Raw genomic sequence first — 22,989 nt, forward strand, 5'->3', positions numbered from 1 at the left:
GAAAAGATTTTTCCTGTGCGAAGTGGCAGATGAATTATTGTCAACAAAAAAAGGCATCTGAGAAATAAACAGACATTACTCACTCAAGATTTTTTCCGTCCATACAGTAAGGTTATTTTTTTATTTTATTGATTTTATTGAAATCACACAACATTCCATACAAATCAATTTTGACAAAAATAGGGTCAAACAAATCAACCCCCACCCCTGAGAAAGAGCTAGGCCAGCGCTGTAAAACTTAAGCTAGTAAAAATAAGTAAATGGATGAAATAAGTGAATAAAGAAAAATGGCGAAGAAAAAAAAGGGGAGAGAATCTGCTTCCTCAGTGCTTTTAAAAGCTTATTCTAAAATGTTATTGATTAGATCCTGCCAGAATTTGGAAAAAATACTGCAAAGATCCTCTGAGTATGAATTAGATTTTTTCCAGTTTCTAATAGTATATAACATCAGTTACCCACTGACTTAAAAGAGAAGAGTTAGGATTCTTCCATAAGTCTACGTGCCAATAATGTAGTAAAGGCAATTAAGTTTTTGTGTTTTTTTTTTTTTTTTGTCCTCCTTCACTTTAAGCCAATCTGGAAGTCCACCAAACACAGCTGTTAATGGGTTAGGAGGGATTGTGACACCAAGGCTGTCTGATAAGCATTTAAAGAATTTGGTCCAGAATGATAATTTGGTGCAAGCCCAGAACATGTGGCCTAGTGAGGCTGGAACTTGATTGCAATGTTCGCAGGTTGGATCTTGCCCTGGAAACATTTTGAACAATTTTAAGTGAGACAGATGTGCTCAATATATAATTTGAGTTTAATTGTATGCTTTGCGCATATGGAGCTCGAGTGGATTCTATGTATTGCTACCTTCCACTCCTTTTCTGAGATATTGAGAGAGAGATCCTTTTCCCACTGTACTCTGGGATCTTTGAAAGGGCAGGACTGTAAAATGGTTTTATATATTGCAGAAATGCTGTCTGAGTCCTCAAGACTGACCAGTATTTTTTCTGGCATAGATGTAGGTGGGAGGTGAGGAAAATTGGGCAGGTTCTGTTTAACAGAGTTTCCGATTTAAAGGTAGTGAAAGAAATATGTTGCTGGAAAGTTTAAATTTGGAATGTAATTGTTCGTAGGATGCAAAGACGTTGTATATGTACAGATCTCTAAGTGATTTAATCCCAAATGTTTTCCAGACATTACTAACTGCATATGTTTGAGAGGGTGGAAAAAGTTGGTTCTCGTGCAGAGGTGCCACAGATAAAAGCTTTTTTTATCTTAAAATGCTTCCTATATTGGTTCCATATTCTGAGTGAGTGAAGCACAATTGGGTTGTTAGTATATAGGCGATTAACTTGCATTTATTGGGGTACAAAGCAAGGAATATAAAGAAGTACTGCAGGATTTTTTTTCTGTTGCAGACAAAACCTGTGTATGTTCATCTGTTTGATTCCATGTACAGGTTTTAAGAGCTTGTATAATTGCTGCCCAGTAATAAAATTCGGTTTGGTAGAGCCATGCTGCCTTCCGCTTTAGGCCTTTGTAGGGTCGTTCTTTGGATACCAAATAAATGAGGTTATGGTTGAATCTAATTTCTTAAAAAATGATTTATTGATGTATATTGGAATGTTTTGAAATAAAAAGAGAAGCTTAGGAAGGATATTCATCTTAATAATTCTTCCAGCTAAAATGAGATGAGTCTTGCTTAATTTTTTTTCCATACAGACGGCAAAATTTTGTTGATGGAGAGCTTTGTCTACTTGTGATGTTTACCCCTAGGTATTTAAACTGATCTGCGATGATTAAAGGGAAGGTGTACAATCTAATATTGTGTGCTTGAGAATTCACTGGAAAGAGCACACTTTTAGTCAAATTAATTCTAAGACTAGAAATCTTTTGAAATTCTGTAAGTGCTGTTAGGACTGCGGGCACAGTATTTTGTAGGTCTGATATGTACAGTACCATATTATCTGCATATAGAGAAATTTTCTGTTCAAGTCCTTCTCTGATAATCCCCTTTATCTCATAAGCATTTCTACAGTGAACTGCCAGTGGCTCAATGGCAATTGCAAAAAGCAGTGGTGACAAGGGGCATACTTATCTGGTACTATATTCTAGTTTAAAGTAGTCTGAATTAATGTTGTTAATACAAACTGAAGCTTCTGGATTGACATACAGTAGTTTGGTCCATGCACAAATGTTCGGGCCAAACCCAAATTTCTCTAAGTGAAAAGGTAGTTCCATACAATCGCATCAAATACTTTTTCTGTATCCAGCGATAATAATATATATGTAGGGGGGGTTTGGCTTTGCGGGTGAATGCATTACATTAAACAGGCGTTGAAGATTGGAAGCTGTCGGCCTTTAATTAATCCAGTTTTATCTTGTGATATTACTGAAAGCAGCACTTTCTCCATCCTTCTAGCTAGGACTTTGGAGAGTATCTTAACATCATTATTCAGAAGTGAAATTGGTCTGTATGATGCACATTTTAGTAAGTCCTTATTTTGTGTAGGAAAGATGGTGATTGATTCTTGGCGAAAAGTTTGAGTTAGAATTTCATTGTCTCTAGCTTCTGTAAATGTTGCTAATAAGAAGGGAGCTAGCTGAGTGGAGAATTTCTTATAAAGTTCTGCAGGGTAGCCATCATGGCCTGCAGCTTTCCCACTCTGAAGTGACTTAATAGCATCTGGTAATTTTGATAGCTACAGAGGTCTATCCAATTCCTCTGCACTTAGAGTATCTATTTGTGGTATCTGTAATCCATCCAGAAATGCATTAGATTGAGTCATCTTTAAACTCAGTAGAACATGAGGATTTATAGTAGTCTCTAAATGTGAGCGTTATATATTTATGGTCAATGATTTTGCCTCCGTTTTGGGTTGGTGATTGCTGGGATTGCATTGTGAACTTCTTGCTTGTGAATTTGTTGAGCTAAGATCTTATTAGCCTTCTCTCCATGTTCATAGTAGTGATGTCTTGATTTAAAAATTAGTTCTGTTTCTTTAGTTGTCAAGAGATTGAGTTCTGAATGCATAGCATGCCTTTTCCTATGAAGTGCATCACTTGGACACCTGGCATGTTCTTGATTTATTGTAGCAATTTCTTTGATTAGCCCTGATACCTTCTTGGTTTCCAATTTATTTCTGTGGGAAAGAGATGTTATAATCGGTCCTCTTAAGAAGGCCTTCAGGGTTTCCCAGAGTATTCCTGCAGAGACCTCTGAGGATGTATTTGTCTCTGGGGGAAAAAAAACTGATTTGTTTGTATATAAATTCTGTACAGTTCTCGTCTGCCAATAAAAGTGGGTTAAGATGCCATCTATGAGATGTGTATGTGGGACATAATGATTTTAGCTCCAAGATCAAAGGGGCGTGGTCAGAAATAACAATAGTGTCGTACTTGCAAGATTTATTCGTAGGCAAGAAATTGTTAACTATAAAGAAATAATCAATTCTTGAGTAGCAATGATGCACTGGTGAGTAGAAGGAATATGCTCTTGAGTTTTGGTTTCGAAATCTCCAAGGGTCTGAAGTTTTGATCAGTTACAAACGGTTTAATTGTCTTTGCAGTGTTAGATGTCATCACCCCTGTGACAGGAGACCTATCTAAGTCTGGATTTAAAATACAATTAAAGTTCCCAGCCATTATAATTTTGAGTGTTTGTTGACCAGCACATTCTGACTTCAGGCGTTTGCGCTTCTTGTATATCAAGATGTAATTCAAAGAAATATGGCTGCTCATCATAACAGACATAAGACCTGCATGCAGCCTGGATTTTGGCTTCGTGCATGCTGCCGTAATTGCTGTGTACATACTGTATCTTGGGTTCAGTAAGAATTACAGCTAAAGTGCTGTCTTTTTTGTACAGAATGAAATTCTGTAAGGGATTATGTGTATCTAATACTTTTTCTTGCGCCCCGGAGATTTGGTGAATGGCAGCTTTGAAAGCTATCAAACTCATTCAAAGCAAAATAATCCCCTTGGTATTCTTCAATTACACTTGATCCTGAATCTATCATGCTGTCACTATAGGCTCCTGAAGAACTGGGATTATTCTTGCACAGTAAATCATTATTTCACTTGGCTAACTATGAGTTTTCTTGGTTTTAGGGTGTCTTAAACAGCCCTCAATGGAGACTTGAGGTCTTGCTAGAAATGCATACTTTGAAGTAATTTTTCATGTAATGGGCAAACTAATTCTTCAAAGTTGCCTTTGGAGTTTTATATTTTTTTAAGAATAGTCTGATTTAGGCTATATCACTATTATGCAATAAGCTTTTTGTTGCATAAGGATCTCTTTCACTTTTAGAATATATGTAAGATTTATGTAAGTATTTTCAAATTCATCTCATGCATATCTTTGCAAAAACTCATTTTCACCTTATTTGAACTCTCCCTACTCTAAAATGAATAACTTCTAAAGAAAAAGACAATTTCTTTATTAATGTAATTATACTGACTACGAATACAGTTTGGAGATATTTGAACCCCTTGTGATTTGGAAGGCAGCTGGTAAAATCTGAGCTAATTTGAATTTTTTTTCAGTGCTTTCATTTATAAATTTTAGAATTATGAACATCTTGTCATGTTCATTACAAAACGAAGTTAAAAATGATTTTAATATACAGTATAATTTTATTTATTGGAACTAATTGGGATCAAGTTCAGTTTTGGTTAATCAGATAGTTTTGTATTAACTGGGTATTCAAATGTATGTTTATTCAAAGTACAATTTTTAGTGCTTGCATTAGTATTTTCGTAGCGTAGCATTTCAGAAGTTAAGCAACTGTTGGTAAAAGTAAAATATGGTAGGCATAGGAGGGAGGTGCATGAGGGAATTGCACATTTTTACAGCACACCAGGAAGGCTGGAGAGAGATTGATGGGTTATCTGTTATTTTCTATCATGTTCTAAGATGTGAAAGCTGGTATCAACAACAGACCAAATTTTATTTATTTTATACCAACCCAACACTACTCCATTATTATTGTGCAGTAATCTATGCTATATTAATGACATTTAGTAATGTGTCTGGGGAACAATATAGGGTTCTAGCTTTCACCACACTTTTGCGTTTTTTTTTTTGTTTTGTTTTTTTTTTACCTCCCATTAGTACTGATCCTTATGGTGGTTGAGCAGATCTCTCTGCTATTCTGTAAACTCAATATCAAGTAAGAAATGTACTAGTATATGCGGAAAATAATGGTACTAGATTGTTGTTAATATCTGTACCCAACTTTAAAATTTCAAGCATAGTGCATAAACTCCTGTAGCACTTTAGTTGATCAGCAGTTAAGTCATTAAAAATTAGACCGTTCAATTGGGAATTGGATAAGATGCTTTATTAAGCTGGTTTTAGTTTTTATATTTGATATTTAAAAGTGATTGATTGGTATCTGCAGTGTTAAAGAGCAATTACTCGAACATTTTTTTTTCTTTAAATTTCATACACAATACAAATTTATATTCATTTAGTGTCCTTTGTATATATGTTTACCACTAATTTGTGCGTCTTGTGTAAATATTTTTCTTGATGCTTTCATCTGCCCACAGCTGGGATCTGACTGCATCACTGTCCTCTACAACTACATGTGCAATAGCAGCTGTATGGGAGGGATGAATAGAAGGCCCATAATCACCATAGTCACCTTGGAGACCAAAGAGTAAGTCTTTCTGCTGTATAGCATAGTGTTTTCATTAAAAATGATTTGATAATCTTCTGTTCTGGTGGGACAGCAGTCAGAGAAAAATTGGGTTTGGTGGGTGGGATTTGGGTTTGCTCAGTCTTTGGCAGTATTTAAGTCCTTTTCAAGAACAGTGTAAATTTGATAAATGTTTGTAATATAGCATACCATGTCTCTAGGTTTTTGTTCTGATTAAAAAGTTATCGTAGACCCCTCGGTATTGCCTCACAATTTGACGGTAATACATAAAGCAGTATTCCTTTGCAGAGCTGTGCCACTGCCTAAGAAATAGGCAGCATTCAATCCAACAGAATGGAAAAAAATTGGAGAAATGAAGTTGGATGCAACTGGAACTTTGGCTAATTGACTTAGTGTCGCACGGTGAGTTAATGCTGAAAAATGAACCTGTATCATTTGGTTTCTAGTTCAGCTAATTAGCCCTTGGCCACAATGCCTTCAACAATAATTAAAATAATTATACATTGCTGTGTGCTGCTTAGTGTGATTTATAGTGTTGTATAACTTGCAGCCCAGTATACCTTCATTTTAATTTGTTACTAGAAAATTTCTCTAGGATGACTGAAGTATGGCCAATTAAGTTTTAACTCTTTGTCAGCCTTAATATTATGCCATAATGTTTGGAAGTGGAAATAGAATATTATTGCAGTGTGTTTGGTTGTAATCCTTGTATGAGTACACTGACATTTTTTTCCCCTTTTTGTGTGCCAAGTATTTTACTATTCATGATAAACTAGGGTTGTCAAATTCATATTAAAATTGTATGTTTATATATTATAGTTTGAATATTCAATATAGAAAGTTTCCAACTAGTGTTACTCTAGACATGCTGTGCAGCTTTATGGGATTTGTCAGCTTGTGTTTTTTATATTCACACATCACTTGTAGAAGCAGCATGGTTGCATTTTTGGTTAAAATACTTAAGTTGCGATCAGTTTTAATAGACAGTTTTCAGTCTAGTGAGGAAAAAGGAACAGATTCGTGATGAAACATTGTTACAGCTTTGCTCATTTCTCTGTTTCACTAGCAGCTGCTGATTTATAGAGAGACGGTTTGGGAGCATGCGCTGATAGCATGTTGCCGCGCCCACCAGGTTAGAAAATGGCTGGCTAGACAACTATGTTGATTACTTTCACATGATGAATGCAAAGAGACTCCTTCCGTATCCGGGCTATGTTAGATGTATTTATTAACCTGGAATCCATTTCACTATCATTAGCATTGAACACTTGTGCCTGGTCACATCTCTGTTCTCCCAAAGCATACATTTTGTTACTGAATGCATACTGTAATATGGAAAAAATGGCTGTAATTAAAGTTCCTTATATGTGTGTTTAGTTTGTCTTTCATTATACCACATTGTGGCCTAACTGTTGTATAATATATTGTGGTATTCCTTGTGATTTTCTAAAACTACAGGTATGTTATAAGCATTACCGCCGCCAGGATTTAATTCAGGGGGGTGCATAAAGAGATTTTTTTCTTTCTACGCTCCCCCCCGCAACAAAAACTTTTTTTGTATATGTATGTGCCCATTAAATACCTGCCAATACAGTCGCTATCTCTGAACAGTACAGAGCAGTCAGTTTTTGCATAGATAGATTAACCACTTAAGGCATGACCTAATTTTTAATTTTCTGACAAAAAATCATCGACTTTTTTTTGTTATCATATGATCACTGGAATATAGTTAAAAATGTTATTGATGTATTCAGTGGCATAGGTAGTGCTTTTTTCCTTAAGTTTTTAATGTAATTTTGTAAGCACTTACATACAGCTAGACCTCTTTTACGCGGTTAATAGTTCGATTTCTGGGAGAACAGTACACTTTAGAGAAAATATTTCAAATAAAAATTGTAGACATTGATAAGTTCTACAACTTTTATGATAAATATTTTCTCTAAAGCGCACTGTTCTCCCATAAATCGAACTATACACCGCGTAAAAGAGATCTAGCTGTACACTATATACTTGTATGTTGGTAAAATAGATATAATTATTTTTCGGGGTTTTAAAGTATTAGTGGCGTAGAAAGAAGGGGTTGGGGGAATTATAAATTTTAAAAGTTTACATTTTTTTTCGCATTTGCATAATTATTTTGAAAATACATTTTGTAGCTATACACCTATACATATAATAACAATACACAAATAATAGCACGCTCTGAATGCAAAATATTATTATTTACGTAATAATTACAAAATAATGAATGCAAATGACAAAAATATACCACTATCGAAGCTTCAAATTATAATTAGATACTACCTTTTGCTTAAGACACGCCCAGTTGTCTTAAGCAAATGCAGTTGATTGGTTACATAATATGTATGCTCTTATATTATAAGAGCAACCACCGTCATACACGACCACGTGAAAATCGGACAGTATAAGCCGCCGCCGGTCGTCTCACACACGACGGCATGCCTTAAGTGGTTAATGTGAGTGTTAAACAAGAGTGTCAAAATAAACAAACGAACGAAAGTATATTCTAAACCGTATGGTTTTTCTCATGGTATAAATATAAAGGTATGTTCATAAGGGAACTAAAATATTATATGACGTTACTGTGAACAAACTTCTATTTTTCAGAAAGTTTAAGAATTTATTTTAAGAGAAAAAAGTACGCGTTCTATATTATTATGAGTGACATAAGACGTTTTTTAATTTCAACCAAGAAGCGCAAGATCGATGATTTAGATGATGGTTTACGTACAACTGCAGATCCTATCCCGAGTACCAGCACAAGCCACGATCAAACTAGCATTGGATCAGAAAGTACCACTGATGAAACTTCGTTGGATGTCAATCCCAATCGCGTCGATATCGGGTTGTACACAAACACCAACTGTCATATTGATGACGAACTTCGTCTGAAGCTGCTGCAGGAATGTTGGACTCCTAGTCAAACGTATGATTTCAAGAAAGATGCAAACCCTGAAGCTAAACGTCTCTTCAGATTGGAATGGCTCAAGACATATCCGTGGTTAGCATATTCAGCCAGTGCAAGAGGACCTTTTTGTCGAGTTTGCGTCTTATTTCGACCTCCAGTTCAACGTGGTCTGCAACAATTTATCCTTTCCCCGTGTCTTAAATTTCACAAATTTCATGAAGTTGCACAATCTCACGCCAATTCCCAATGGCACATCAATGCAATAGCTTCTTCCATCCAGTTTCAGAAAATAATGAAAAAACAACAACTCAGTATTCGTGAAATTCTGGATTCAACATACCACAGAAAAATTGAAGAAAATAGAGACAAGCTTCGATCAATTACTTCAACAGTTTTATTTATTGCTCAGCATGAGCTTCCTCTTCGGGGAAAAAGTGATCAAGGTTCTGTCTTTACAGATATGTTGCATTTCCGAATTCAATCAGGTGATCAAGTTTTAAAAAATCATTTGGAATCTGGACCAAAAAATGCGTTATACATATCCCATCAGATTCAAAATGAGCTGATCCAAACCTGTGCAGATATTCTCAAAGAACAGATAATCTGCGAGGTTAAAAAGCATCCGTTTTTCTGTGTTGGCTGATGAGACTGCAGATATTAGTGGAACAAAACAACTATCCATTGGTGTGCGATTTTTGCGTTGCGATGAAGGCACGGGCAGTTGACAGTGTGCGAAGAATTTCTGGGTTATACTCTGTTGACCAAATTGGATGCAGTATCAATCTCAGAAGCAATCCTTCAGTTTCTGAATGATTGTTTTTTAGATTTGTCGCGACTTGTCGGTCAAGGTTATGACGGTTGTTCTACGATGGCAGGTAAAGAAGGTGGTGTTCAGAAGCTTATCAGAGACAAGCACCCTAAGGCTTTGTATTTTCATTGTGCCAGTCATATATTGAATCTCGTCATTAATGACTTGAACAATGTCAAAGAAGTTCAAAATGCCAGTGGCACAACTAAAGAAGTAATCAACTTTTTTAGAGAGAGCACTTTACGACGATCTTTGATTCCTAATATTCCTCTGTTTTGTGAAACACGTTGGTCGGCAAAGTATAAAAGTATCAGAATATTTTCTGAGAACTTTTTGGTAATTGTCCAAGCGCTAGAAAAGCTTACAGAGGACAGTGCGAACAAAAACACAAAGGTTAAGGCTCATTTGCTGTTCACTGCTATTACAACTCCAACTTACATTTTGACGCTTTTAGTAATTGCTACTTATTCGCTAAACTCGAACCTGTGTGCAATCAGTTGCAGCAAGTAAATATGAACATTAAAGATGTAACTGCTCATATAATTCAATTAATAGATGTGCTGCAATCCCATCGAGACAATGTTTCTGAAGAGTTTTCATTGATTTTCAAAAAAGCACAATCGATTTGTGAAGAATTAGACATTGAATTAAAACAGCCACGGTTAAATAAAAGGCAAGTTCACAGATCAATTTACTTTCTGAAAACGCAGAAGAATATTTTAGGAGGTCCATTTTCATCCCTTATTTGGATTCTATAATATCTTCTCTACAAATTCGGTATTCTTTTACACAAGAGAAAGCATTTTCACTTTTACAACTTCACCCAAAAGAAATGAGTAAATTGGATAAATCATCGTTTTTAATAGTTCTGGAAGACATTAACAGTCTGTATGGTGATATTCTTCCAAACTTTATATCTGATGCTACCACATGGTATGAGATGTGGAAAAATAAAAACATTGCAAACGAAATTACCGATTGCATGAGTTTAATTGAAGAGGCTACGAAGTTTTATCCGGCTGTTTCCGAGGCACTCAAGATTGGCATGACACTTCCTGCAACAACCTGCAGTATTGAAAGATCTTTTAGCACATTACGGCGCGTCAAAACTTGGAACCGATCTACAATGAGTGACGATAGATTAAGTGGATTATGTATGCTTAGTGTACACAAAAAAAGAATAAATTAATTGTCCAAAATTTATCGACAAAGTTGTAGACAAGTTTGGACAACAAAAAAGAAGGCTTGAGATGCTCTTTTAGAAACAAAGTGAATGATTGTTTATGTATAGTTGTAAAATGTAAACGTCTAATTGTAATTTAAAAATTTAAAATAAAACTATTTTTCGCGTTTTTTCTTATTATTGAAAGATTTATTTTTTTTCTCCATTTCCTTTTTTTTCAAAAGCTAGGGGGGTGCACGTGCACCTACTTGCACCCCCCTGCCGGCGCCCATGGTTATAAGTGGCTCTGCCTTATGTGGGTCTATAACATCACATGATGTATTAAGAAAGCCCATCAGAGAATGTTCTTTTTGGGTCCGCTGAGGAAATTCAGTCTACCTCAAGCAGTATTGGTCCAATTCTACACAGCCACCAGAGTCCATTCTGACCTCATCTATAACTGTCTGATTTGATGCTGCTTCTGTTAGTTTCATGTTATTTTTAGAGGAACTAGGCCAGTCTACAAAGCATTATTAAAGCCTGTGAAAGGATCCTAGGCTGTAACTTAATGCATATTAAAGTCCTATTTGAGTCCAGGGGTGTGAAAGAGTGCTGCCCTGGGCGAGTCAGATCAGCAATGATCTTTGCATCACCTGTTCCAAACCCTTCCCTTTGGCAAACGTCTTCGTACAGTGAAAGCTAAAATGACACATCGCCTAAACAGTTCCCCCCCCCAACCCCCCTGACCATGTCTTACTAAACAAATCTGAGCTTCTATTTCATATCTATATCTATATATATATCTATATCTATCTCTCTCTGTGTATAGGTCTGCATGGACATTTTAAATCTTTTTGTATTGCCCTTGTATTTTGCATCATATTTTATCTTATGTTCCATTTGTTCTAAAATTCAGACTCCTTCTGAGAGCTTCCAAATTAAAACTGTTTAAATTTAGGCAGATGTTTGTATGGAATACACATAAACGACTGTATTACTCTGTCTTTTGAGGGCACTAAATGTATGTATCTTGGTCATTTTGTACCTCTAGAGGCCTCTTGATTGGAAGACGCTGTTTTGAGGTCCGAGTATGTGCCTGTCCAGGACGAGACAGGAAAAGTGAGGAGGAGAACTGCCACAAACAACAAGAGAATGCTTCCTGCAAATCTAGCAGTGGTACCAAACGCAGTGAGTATTAACTGTTTGCAAAGTGAAAGAATGAGTTGTATCCCTAGCAATGCTCAAAAATACGTTTTATAGTCTAAAAGCAGGCCTAGGTGTTAATACAGTGCAATAATTACATGCTTATCATCCATCCATCCATTTTCCAACCCGCTATATCCCTCATTCTCAAACCCACTTATTAGGGTCATCATAGTACATCTAAACCTAAATATAACTCTGTACATTGAGTGGTCACTTAGTTGGATGCACCTTCTGAATAGTGTGTGTCAGGTCAGTGAGGACTTAAAAGGTTTTTAAAGCGATGTGTCCAATAGGAGTTACAAAGTAGCTGGAGGTGGCTGGCTAGTAGTTTGTACTATGTTATTCTAAAGGTGCTCAATGGATTTTAATCTAGTAAACTGCCAAATGCATTTGCCTTACTTTAATTTGTGTTCCCGATGCACACTCAAGAGTTTAATAACTTTCTAGTGTGAAATATTATTGTAAAAACTCCTGCCAAAAAAAATGCCTGATAAGCAATAGTGTTTGAACATTCTGTCTCACTTAAATATTGCTGTTCTTGTATAAAGGGAAAGGAATACTTGTGTTTAATGCTATGCACCATTGTACTACATTCACTTGGCTGGCTGGCCACTAAAGTGGAATAACTAATATTGCACAATGAGTATAACCATCACATATTGATCTTGGCGGAATTCAGATTTGGGCAAATACATTGAGAGGTTTGACTAGGCTACTTTCTGGACTCTGATGTCTGAGCTTTGGGAAAAGAGAGAAGTTGAAAGCTTTGGTTTAAACATTCATTATTAAGAGATGATATGACTGAGGTTTACTTAAAAATTATGAATGGAATGCAGACGGTGGAACTAAGCTGTTATTTTCAAAAACACTGGGACACATGGAAACTTGAGGGTTAACCTTATAAACACGTCAAAGTTTACTTCACACAACATTAGGACTGGCAAATTTTGTTGGGTTGAATAGCCTATTCTTGTCTAGATTGTTCTTAATATTGTAAAAACATTAGACCTTTGGAATAAGTTACTTTTGTAGACCTTCAAATTTTGGCTTTTTTTTTTTTGGATGGAGAGCAGCTTTTATTTTTCCGTAATTCAAACTAGGGGGCTTCATTCGCCAACAAATCCACCCAGACCTATGATACTTGCCATCCTGTGTCTCTGCTGTTCGTGTATGTGGATTTCACTTTCACCAAACAAGAAATCTTTTAATTTTTGTGGATACTGCAACAAGAATGTAAGCTTAATGTCACTGTGCTCTGTACAAGAAATTATTTTATAAATCCATTCACATGTATAGGCCAGGCCAAAAGGGGCTCTCGGCATTTAGAAGTGCTTAACCAAGCATAGGACAAGATGGACGGCGACAGCTTGAGGAATGTGTAAGTCAGCCTAAAGACAGGTGTATGCTATTTTGTCCTCTGGTGGAAGTGAGCATGGGATCTTCTTTCCTTGTTTGGAAATGGACTATTTGCCTACGTTGGGGTCTGTATGTGAAGGAACTAGTATAAAAGGCTTGGACAGCAGCCAAACACTTTGAAGCCGATGGACGGAAGATTATGTCCTCTGTCATTTTCATCACTGCACTGAAAGGATTTTCAGGACAAATTATACACAATGTTATGGCTTCCTTTCGTCTGTTATGCCGTGTAAATTGTCATTAAAGAAAGCTAAGTTATTTTCTCTTCTGTGATTTTTACTGCCGTATCACTATGGGAGGGATATAGCCTTTTACATTATATCAATATAGTTTCTGGTTACTTAAAACGCCGCAATTTAAAAATTTACTCCAACTAGGGAGCTGTATCGCCCCCTTTAAGGAAACAGATACACCTCTTCATTGGGAAGAAACACTACTTTTCCCTGATGGCAACACAAATTAGGCGATCTACAAGTCTCCAACTTAAAGTTTAAATCTGAACAATCTATTCGATGACTTTCCACTCTTCTGTTATTTCACCTAGTAAAAACCGTTTGTTTTCACTAATGCGAATTTGAACTGTAGAAGCTGACTGATTCTGAACCCTCAACAACAGAGGAAAGCACTAGAAAGTTGATCTATACTTGGTGTAAAGGAAATTTTAAAGTTTTGCTGACTTGTAAAATACTTGGCACTGTCAGGCTAATTAAACTTGTGGGATACAGTTACATTTGGGGAACATTAAATTTTGTTCAGGAGAAACACTGCTGACAAGTTTTGTTTCCAGATATAGTAGTGGATGACAAGGTAAAACATATTCGTCCCCCTCTTGTATAAATTGAGGAACTGATACTTTCACAGGTGAGAGAAATGAATGTACTAAAAATGCAATGATCAGTGTGTGGTTCATGTTTTTTGTCGAACAGGTTTCTCATATCTATATATAGATATATAGATATATAGATATATAGATATATAGATATATAGATATATAGATATATAGATATATAGATATATAGATATATAGATATATAGATAGAGATATCTATAGAGAGAGAGAGAGATATTGTTTGAATATAATACCATATATTTAAGTGACTAACAGGATATATTCAGAGTTACCTAACAGCGAAAAAGAATGTTAAAGCACACAAAGCTTAGTCTTCATCTGTGCCAAGACTAGATGAAAGCTAATGTCAGAATATCCGTTATGTTACATTTCATAGGTACATTTCTGTAGAAGAGCCTAGGATTAAAACCTACCATGTGTGTTTTTGTTTTTAAAAAAGGGCATATCATCTTTGTCTGAGAAATGAAATTTTTACGCTCATTCAGTACTCTGACACAAACAATAAGAACTACATGCTTTTTGGACATGGTTTATTAATACTAGACCCGTCAAACTTCAAGGAAACATCAAGAGCAGATGAAAAAAAGGGGTAAAAAAAAAAAAATCTTGTGAATCATTGCATACAAAAATTTCCTGCATAATGTAATGTAGTACAACATAAATATATGCCTTCCCCATTCATATTTATTTGAATTTTTTTTTTAATTTAATAATTAGTATATGTATCTGTTATTGCTTCAGATGATATCCCTGGTGTGCAAATAAAATCTATATATTTCAAAATTACATAGTTGATCTTACAAATTCTAAGTTGCCATCCACTAAAGCTAACTGACGTAACACAATGTCCACAAACCTGTTAATTACATCTAGCAATAAATTGGTTTTACTAGTGCCAAAGTATGTATTTTAAAGGAAGTGAATTGCAATTGAAAGGGTGCATTAGAAGTATTCAACCAGTACTGATAAACTACAAGACTGAGATTTCGACTTTTAATAAATGTCTTCTTTGTATATCTAGTAAAACAAGCAGGTTTTCAGCTTTAAATAATGTAATGAAAATTAAATAGTTAACAAATTCACACAAATATTTATAAGTCATTGTACTGTAGTACTATATATTGAGAGTTTAATTATTTTCTTAACACTGTTTATCTTGCAGACATTAAAGATGTCACCCAGCCAATTTCGCACCCTGAGTCAAGCAAGAAGAACAAATCCAGTTCAGATGAAGAAGTTTTCATTTTACAGGTAGAAATAAGGAAACATTGGGGCTGGTTTAAAAGTTCCCAAGTTTCTTTAGTGCTGCATGCATAGATCTCCACTTGTTTCCAGCTATCTTCATAATCTAGCTGAAATGTCAAAATTTTATATTTTATTTTATAATTTCCTGCTTTCGGAGTCAAGGAGTTTGTAGTAATTATTTGTGTGCCCTTTTTTTGGTAGGGTGTTAACCTAAAATATGCAAAAATCCTCAAATGGATTTTTTTTTCATTTGTTGGCAGTCTTCTTTTTCTATAGATAAAGGAATGTGTGCTGTTAAACTGGGATTCTCTCTATGCGATATCAAGCACAAAGGTGTTTTTACTGTTATGTGATCAACTGTTTCTGAACGTACTGCATTCAGAAATATTTTAGGAGGATCTGGAAACTATTTGACCTTTATTTTAACTCTGGAGGGTTCATTCAAGCAGAATATACCATTGACTTGCATATGTTTCATAGTTAATTTTATCTCCTGTGGTGCTGCACTGACTGTTTTTGCTTGGTTAGCTTAAAGCCAAAGTCACATTACATGCTTTCTAGCTGTAGATGATCTTAAACTTGACCACTGCAGTTGGTGATCTCCTGGCCAGGGATGTCAGATTGCACAACTAGAAATTGCATAGTATGTCAAATTAAATAACTTCTTGACGTCCTTCCAGCACGGTTTCACATTTCCAAAGTATCCTGACCTCTTTTTTTTTTTTTTTAATTCTTTTTTTCATGATTTAACCACAGTATGTAGGAGGGTCTTGTATTATAAAAAGTGTTCTGTTCCTGTAGGTGTGGGTAACCCAATTTTTGTATGCAAATCAGTACTAGCCCTGAAAAATATCCATTCATGGGAAATTGGCAAACATGCTTTATTTCAAAGTTATTAATGACTGAGGTAATATTAGAGAACTTTCATGAAAAAAAGTAACTAATTCAAACTAAAGTGATCCATCGGTATGCACAATATGTCGACATTATGCCTCAACATTCTTCAGTTTTTGATAATGTTATACCCGATGGAGTTTACTTTTGGCACAAGTTCTTTATTAACTATAGTTTGAGACGCATGCTGGTTTATGAGACGTATACTTTGGATGCTTCAAAATGCCAGCAACACATTCTGCTGCTCAGACAAATGGCTGCCTGCCAGTCTTGCTAGCTACCTATGACTAAGCTTATTGTACAGCTATTCACATGGTTGACTACAAAATGCAAAATGGGAAGGAAAGCACAAAATTAAAATAGTAACCATGTGTGTACTGTACCGTGGCCTTGGTGATGGTTACTGTGTGTGTATCTGTGTTTAAAATTAGTTCACTTTAAGTTTTAAAAAAAAAAAAAAAAAATTGTTGCTAGATGAAAATTTTAAAGAAATTTGTTTTATATGCTATTTGTTCCTGCAGAATATGTTGTAAGATAAGACTACTGTAACCTGAGAAGCACCTGTAATTATATGGTGTTCAATTCAGTACATTTTTTAAATTTTCATTGTACAATACCCATCAAATGCCTATTTAATTCTTTATTAGTAATACAAAGGCATGGTCAAGATATTGATTGTAAATAACTCATACAACCCTAGAATACCAAAATCTTGCCTAGCAAAATCTGAAGCATTATTCGAAAAAAACATATTTAATAATAATATAATAATGTAATTAAGTGTGCATTTTCAAGAATTTTTATGATTCAATTCCATAGCCTCTTTTCCCAGATCCGACGACAATGAAGCAATTTACACATTCTTTGCAGAGTTTCTTTACCCTTTTGCTGACCTGTGGTATTCATCAAATTCAATCATGACACAATGTGTCTATCCAGCTTATTATAACAGAACTGGGCATAAGGCAGAAACCGTTCTGGATGTGGCAGTAGTTAGTATTCACTAAAAACAATTGACAGCTTTAGCATATAATTAGACCTTCCTTCCACATTTTTAAGGAGCCGCATATAGCTTTTATACAAAATTATCACTTTACAGTTGTGTATCAAGCATTTTTTTGATGTTGAGGGGCTGAGTCTGCTTTGTAATTTTGTGCGGCTAAAGGCAGTATGTAAAATTTAAAAATACTTAAACTGGCATAATCTATTTTGCAAGGGTGAAACCATAGTCCTGATTTAGAGTGCCTGGTAACAGCTTGCTATCAGCCGCTAAAAGCCTCAGTTTTCCTGAATGGGTCTCCCTTTGGAAGGCAGCATCTGCAGCCTTCTCTGATAAGATGATCATTTCCAGACCTTGTAACAAACGGTACATCTCTGTGTAAGGCATAAAATGAGCTCAAGTCCTGAACAAAGGACCATAAATCCAGGATGAGTAACATTGATGGACAGAACTTTGCACCAGTGGCCAACCAAGATGATGGGCTTATGTGCACACAAGAATCCAATGATGCAACCTCCATTCCTTTCCTATAAAACTATGGTAACACCCTAATTTCTATTCTCTCAGTATGCTACAGCTTGACCTACCTATGATTTGGTTGCCATGGCTGACGGAGGGTGGCCACAACAGAAGTCAAGCAATCCATTTACTCCAGAGGGCAACTAGGCTGGACTGAATAGGTGGAATACTCGTCAGTGTTGGCATTTTGACAAGGTTGCCATTAGTCCAACCTTTCTGAGGAACAGTGAGAACAGGAGTGAGAGCGAGACCCTTGTAAACTACACATTTTGCCTTGCTAACGATAGTCACTGACTGATCAGCAGTTGACTTAGGAGGCGTAACTTTGTTAATATTCAAGGACACTTTGTGTGAAACACTTGAGAAAACTGCAGTACCGTTTGCATCGAGAAAGTGCGATCAAAGGCGAAGGAGACCTCCTGAACAAAGAAAAGAAAGCATGCGGAAAAATCTTTCCAAGTGTCTGGAGAAAGCTGACTAGGAAAAGAACCAATTATCGTCCACCTCAAGCCATTAGTATACTTTGACTGAGAACTGTTTAGTGTAATTTAAATAGACAGTACAAAGCCAGCAAATATGCTATGGTATTGGTGTGAAGTGTTACTAAAGGTAATGATTTTGTGTAGGATAAGTTCTGGCTATTTAGTTTCTTGCACTAAATCCAAAAAGAGAGGACCAAGCAGCATCTTGCAGACTACACAAGAGCCCCATATTAATGCTTCTTGCAGAAAGTGTTGCTTGTCAAAAGTCCTTTTAGGCTACTTTTTTTGAATGGTGAATATTTGTAGACTGGGTGGCACAGTGGGTAGCGCTGCTGCCTTGCAATTGAGGGACCCGGGTTCACTTCCTGGGTCCTCCCTGTGTGGAGTTTGCATGGTGGTCTTGTGTCTGTGTGGGTTTCCTCTGGGTACTCGAGTTTCCTCCCACAGTCTGAGGACATGCAGGTTAGGTGCATTGGCGATCCTCAATTGTCCCTAGTGTGTGCTTGGGGTATGTGTGTGTGCGTGCCCTGCGGTGGGCTGGTGCCCTGCCCGGGGTTTGTTTCCTGCCTTGCACCCTGTGTTGGCTGGGATTGGCTCCAGCAGACCCCTGTGACCCTGTAGTTAGGATATAGCGGGTTGGTTAATAGATGGATGGATATTTTTAGACTTGGTGCTGATTTTGACTTGGCACCATTAATTACTGTAGGTACTGTACATTCTGTATATTCTTTTTCAAAGTATAAATTTATATATTTATATCCTTATTCACAAGTTGTAGGGCTTGCTACTACAATGTTGTGTATAAAATGTGTGCGATGAATTGATTTGATCTTAGCCAAGTGGTTAATTATCGGTACTGCCTTTGGAAAAGCTAAAGTTTTAAAAGTAGTAAAAAAAAATTTGTTAGATGCCCACCCAGAAATGTCATTGATGCAGTGGGTGGGCAGTAGTTACAGTTCTCACACACACACTGATCTCCTCTCGTTCACCTTCCAGCTGGAGCATTATAAATATGAACATCTCTTCATATGCACATAATTCAGTGAAAGTCTACGTTAAATAACTTTCTCTTTTGTGAACCAGACGTGGTAATAGGCTGTTTTTCAGCAGATAACCCAAACACTTGCTGCAATAAACCAAATACAATTTATTCATAACATAAGGATGATAGGAGATGGATGCATGCACGTGTGTTTATGTATACAGAGGGAGATGAATATGCAGTCTGTATATAGATGTAGACAAAGGACCGTAATCAACCAAGCTGTCATAATTTCGTTTAACCTTTTCACTCCTATAGAAAAATGCACATATACTGTAACTTATTCATCTTAACCGCATAGATTAAATTTCATAAGTTCTGCCGTCATCTACACCAGGATGTTCATTTGCTCACAGCTAGTCTACACTGGGTTAACACCGTTTCTGTGTGTGCACATGTGACATGCTGCTTGGAATTTTCCAGCTGGATTTAGGATGAAACTTATAACGGTTAAATACTTTTTACAAAGGTTATTACTTTTTATTTGCAGTGATACCAATGTCTTAATAAATTGGCTGGATGTATCCTAACTTAAGTTGCAATTAATAGTTCTTAGAATTAAAGCAGGTGTACGTAAGGTTTGGTATAGGTCAGTGTTTCCCAAACTCGGTCCTCAGGACCCCCTGTGGCTGCAGGTTTTTGTTCCAACCACATTCCTAATTAGTGACAACACCTGATAGCACTGATCTCATTAAATTAGCTGTTTTGTTTTCTTTTATTCTACATTACATAAAAGCACAGCAGCATGATTTTTACATTTAAAAGACATTTAGAAATATTTCTGCTTTTGCTATAGATTTAAATGATTAACTCTCTTTTGTTGATTTCATTATACTTTGCCCTTTCTCTATGCAGTTTTTCCCTCTTCATTGTATCTTAATAATAACAATTTAAAATGAGCAGAGCAGACACCCAGGCAAACACTGAATAATCAAAGGCTGCAAGTACTTTAGCATCAGACCTACTAATTAGTAAATAATGGATTAATTAAACAATTAGAACACCTTGAAAAGTAGAATGAAAATCAAGATGAAAATACTGTTAAAAAGAAAAAAAAACAATTATTCCTATATAACTGCTTGGTACATTTTAATATTTTTTTAGCAAACTTAGTTTTCTAATTTCTGTATTGTTCTCTAATCACAGAATTTGGGAAATATCAGTTCACTTAATTAGCCCACGGGTTCAATTTAAAACAGAAGCTGGTTGGAACAAAAACCTGCAGCCACAGGGGCTCCTCAGGACTGAGTTTGGGAAACACTGGTATAGGTGATGCTTTTTTCCTTTCTTTGTTGGCTTCCTACAGCACACATGGAAGGATCTTAAGTGCACATTTCTTTCTTCAGGAGCTCTACTTCACCTAGGTCACACCTTCTGGTTGTGGGTGGTACTGCAGTTTTCCATAAGATTTCCTCTTTTTGCTGTGTCTTCAGCAAGATGAGCATGTGGCTTTAACTTGGATCTCTACTGCTCGTGCACTTGCTCTTGCCTCTAACTGTAATACAGACAAGTCCACCACTCTTCCCATCCTGCACCAGGTTATCCTTTGGAGTGGAGGAGATCACACCAGCCTTTAATGCCATAACCTAGGCATTCTTTTTGGTTCACTATTGGTGCAAGGCTTTGTTCATCAAAGTTTCCAGTTGTTGGATTACGGCTCTTTTTTTCCATGCTTAATGTTTTAACAAGTATCATGAGAAGACATCTTTTGGGTATCCCTTGGTGACTAATCATGTTATCAGAAAAGGTCCAGAGGCTACAGTCTAAAGAGGCCCTGTGGAGAGAAAACTGACACACTTGCTGGAATTAGGAGTGTTTGGCAGTTTTTTTTGTTAGCAAAGTTTGGTGTGCCAAAACCTAGAAAAATGGATAATGCCATTTTTCACTGTAATAGATATATTAAAATGGGGATAATTTATTCTGATAATTCATTGTTAGGCAAATCCTCACACATAAGTGGAAGTTAACAGCATCATTTTCTTTCACCTAGGTACGCGGCAGAGAAAGGTATGAGATGCTTAAAAGGATCAATGATTCCCTTGAACTTAAGGACGTCATCCCGCACACTGACTTAGAAAAGTACAGACAGAAGCTGTAAGTGTCCAGGATATTTTTACACTATGACAAGAATAGTCAAATTTGTGAATCAAAAATACTTTTTTTTTTTTTTTCTCTCCCCAAATACAGGAATTTAAAGAATTCAAACCGCAAGGACAGGGAGAAAGTGGAGCCTAAAGAAGGAAAAAAGTTGCTTGTTAAAGAAGAGAAGAGCGATTCTGACTAAATGTCCAGGACTTTGCAAGGATCAGCTTTCATATGGAAAAAATTTGATCAAAGCTGCCTTATTTTTCTACTTTTATATTCCAAGTTATAAAATTACTGTATTGCATGTTTTTTATAGATTTTTTGAATTATGATTTTTTCCTATGTAGTTGACTGTAAATGCCTTATTGATCATGAATTTACAGAATCTCAATAAACGTACATTTAGATTGTATTTAAAAGGTTTCTATATATCATTGATAAATGAACCCAGCATCAACAGTTCATCCATGTGTCTGCCAGTAAAACCTCGTATTAGTTCAACTGCATATCATTGGCAAAATAAACTACATGGCTTGAAGGTGCTTCATTCTGGAGACAGTCCAGCAGTTCAGCTTTAGCACACATTGTTTGTCTGATTTCTGCAGCTTATGTGAAGTTAGTCCTTGTTTGAGAACAAACACAGATGGAGGCACCGGTGAAATTGGTGACTACTGTTTAAGTTAAAGTGTCAGTTTAATTTCCCAACTTTCTTGAGAGATTTGTGGTGGCATAGCTGTGGAGCGATTCTGGCTTCCTCCTTAGCAACCTGGATTTGAATCCCATGTCGAGACTTTTGCCAGTGTGTGCGTTTCCCTTTCTCCCTTTTAGTTATGGTTGACCAATACGGACTTAAATTGATATTGCGACCCAATTTTTTATTTTGATGCAAAATGTATTCAATTTAAGTTGTTTTGAAAACGGATATTAAATAATGCAAACAGGTTTACATTTGTCTGTGCAGAATGCATTCATGGTATATTTTTGAATGAAATATTAGTGAAGCAAACATGATTTATTGTTTTCTTTCAAAATTCAACAATATCATGACTAGCTGTGAATCAAACTTCAGCTCAAGGTTATTATAATTTGGCCTTGTTATATTCGTTTTTATTTCTATATTTTTTCTGACCTTACTTGAAAATTCAGTTTAGTTTTCCTTCATCATGTATTTTTTTAGTTTAGTTTTCATTTCACAAAGACGTTTCTATTTTATTTTTATATCTATTAGTTTCAGTTTTAGTAATTATGGCATGGAGCTCCTACGGAGTTTAGTTTTGTGTCACAATCGGACAGAACTGTACACTTAAGATTTGGATACGAGATTTAATGTTAGTGGAAGCTTACTGCACTGCATGGTTTACAATCTATGCTTGTTTTTATCAGACAAAATCAAACCAATCAAAACTTCAGTGGTGTGAGAAACTATTTGCCCCCTTCCTGATTTTTTTTATTCTTTTGCATGTTTGTCACACAAAATGTTTCTGATCATCAAACACATTTAACCATTAGTCAAATATAACACAAGTAAACACAAAATGCAGTTTTTAAATGATGGTTTGTGTTATTTAGGGAGAAAAACAAATCCAAACCTACATGGCCCTGTGTGAAAAAGTAATTGCCCCCTGAACCTAATAACTGGTTGGGCCACCCTTAGCAGCAATAACTGCAATCAAGCGTTTTTGCGATAACTTGCAATG

General features: G+C 36.0%; 1 protein-coding gene across 5 annotated transcripts in view; it reads left to right on the forward strand.

Moving 5' to 3' along the window:
- tp53 (tumor protein p53) overlaps positions 1-21,704 on the forward strand; it is an 89,673-nt gene extending 67,969 nt beyond the window's left edge. For all 5 annotated transcript variants that reach the window (XM_039746986.1, XM_039746987.1, XM_039746984.1 and 2 more), the window contains 5 exons: positions 5,545-5,654; positions 11,605-11,741; positions 15,188-15,276; positions 21,198-21,301; positions 21,395-21,704. In XM_039746986.1, coding sequence (XP_039602920.1) covers positions 5,545-5,654; positions 11,605-11,741; positions 15,188-15,276; positions 21,198-21,301; positions 21,395-21,491 — 537 coding nt within the window. In that variant the 3' untranslated portion in view covers positions 21,492-21,704. The remainder of the gene's footprint in view (positions 1-5,544; positions 5,655-11,604; positions 11,742-15,187; positions 15,277-21,197; positions 21,302-21,394) is intronic.
- Positions 21,705-22,989: the final 1,285 nt, after the last annotated feature.

The sequence above is a fragment of the Polypterus senegalus genome, chromosome 3 (genome assembly GCF_016835505.1).
Source record: "Polypterus senegalus isolate Bchr_013 chromosome 3, ASM1683550v1, whole genome shotgun sequence".
NCBI lineage: Eukaryota > Metazoa > Chordata > Cladistia > Polypteriformes > Polypteridae > Polypterus > Polypterus senegalus.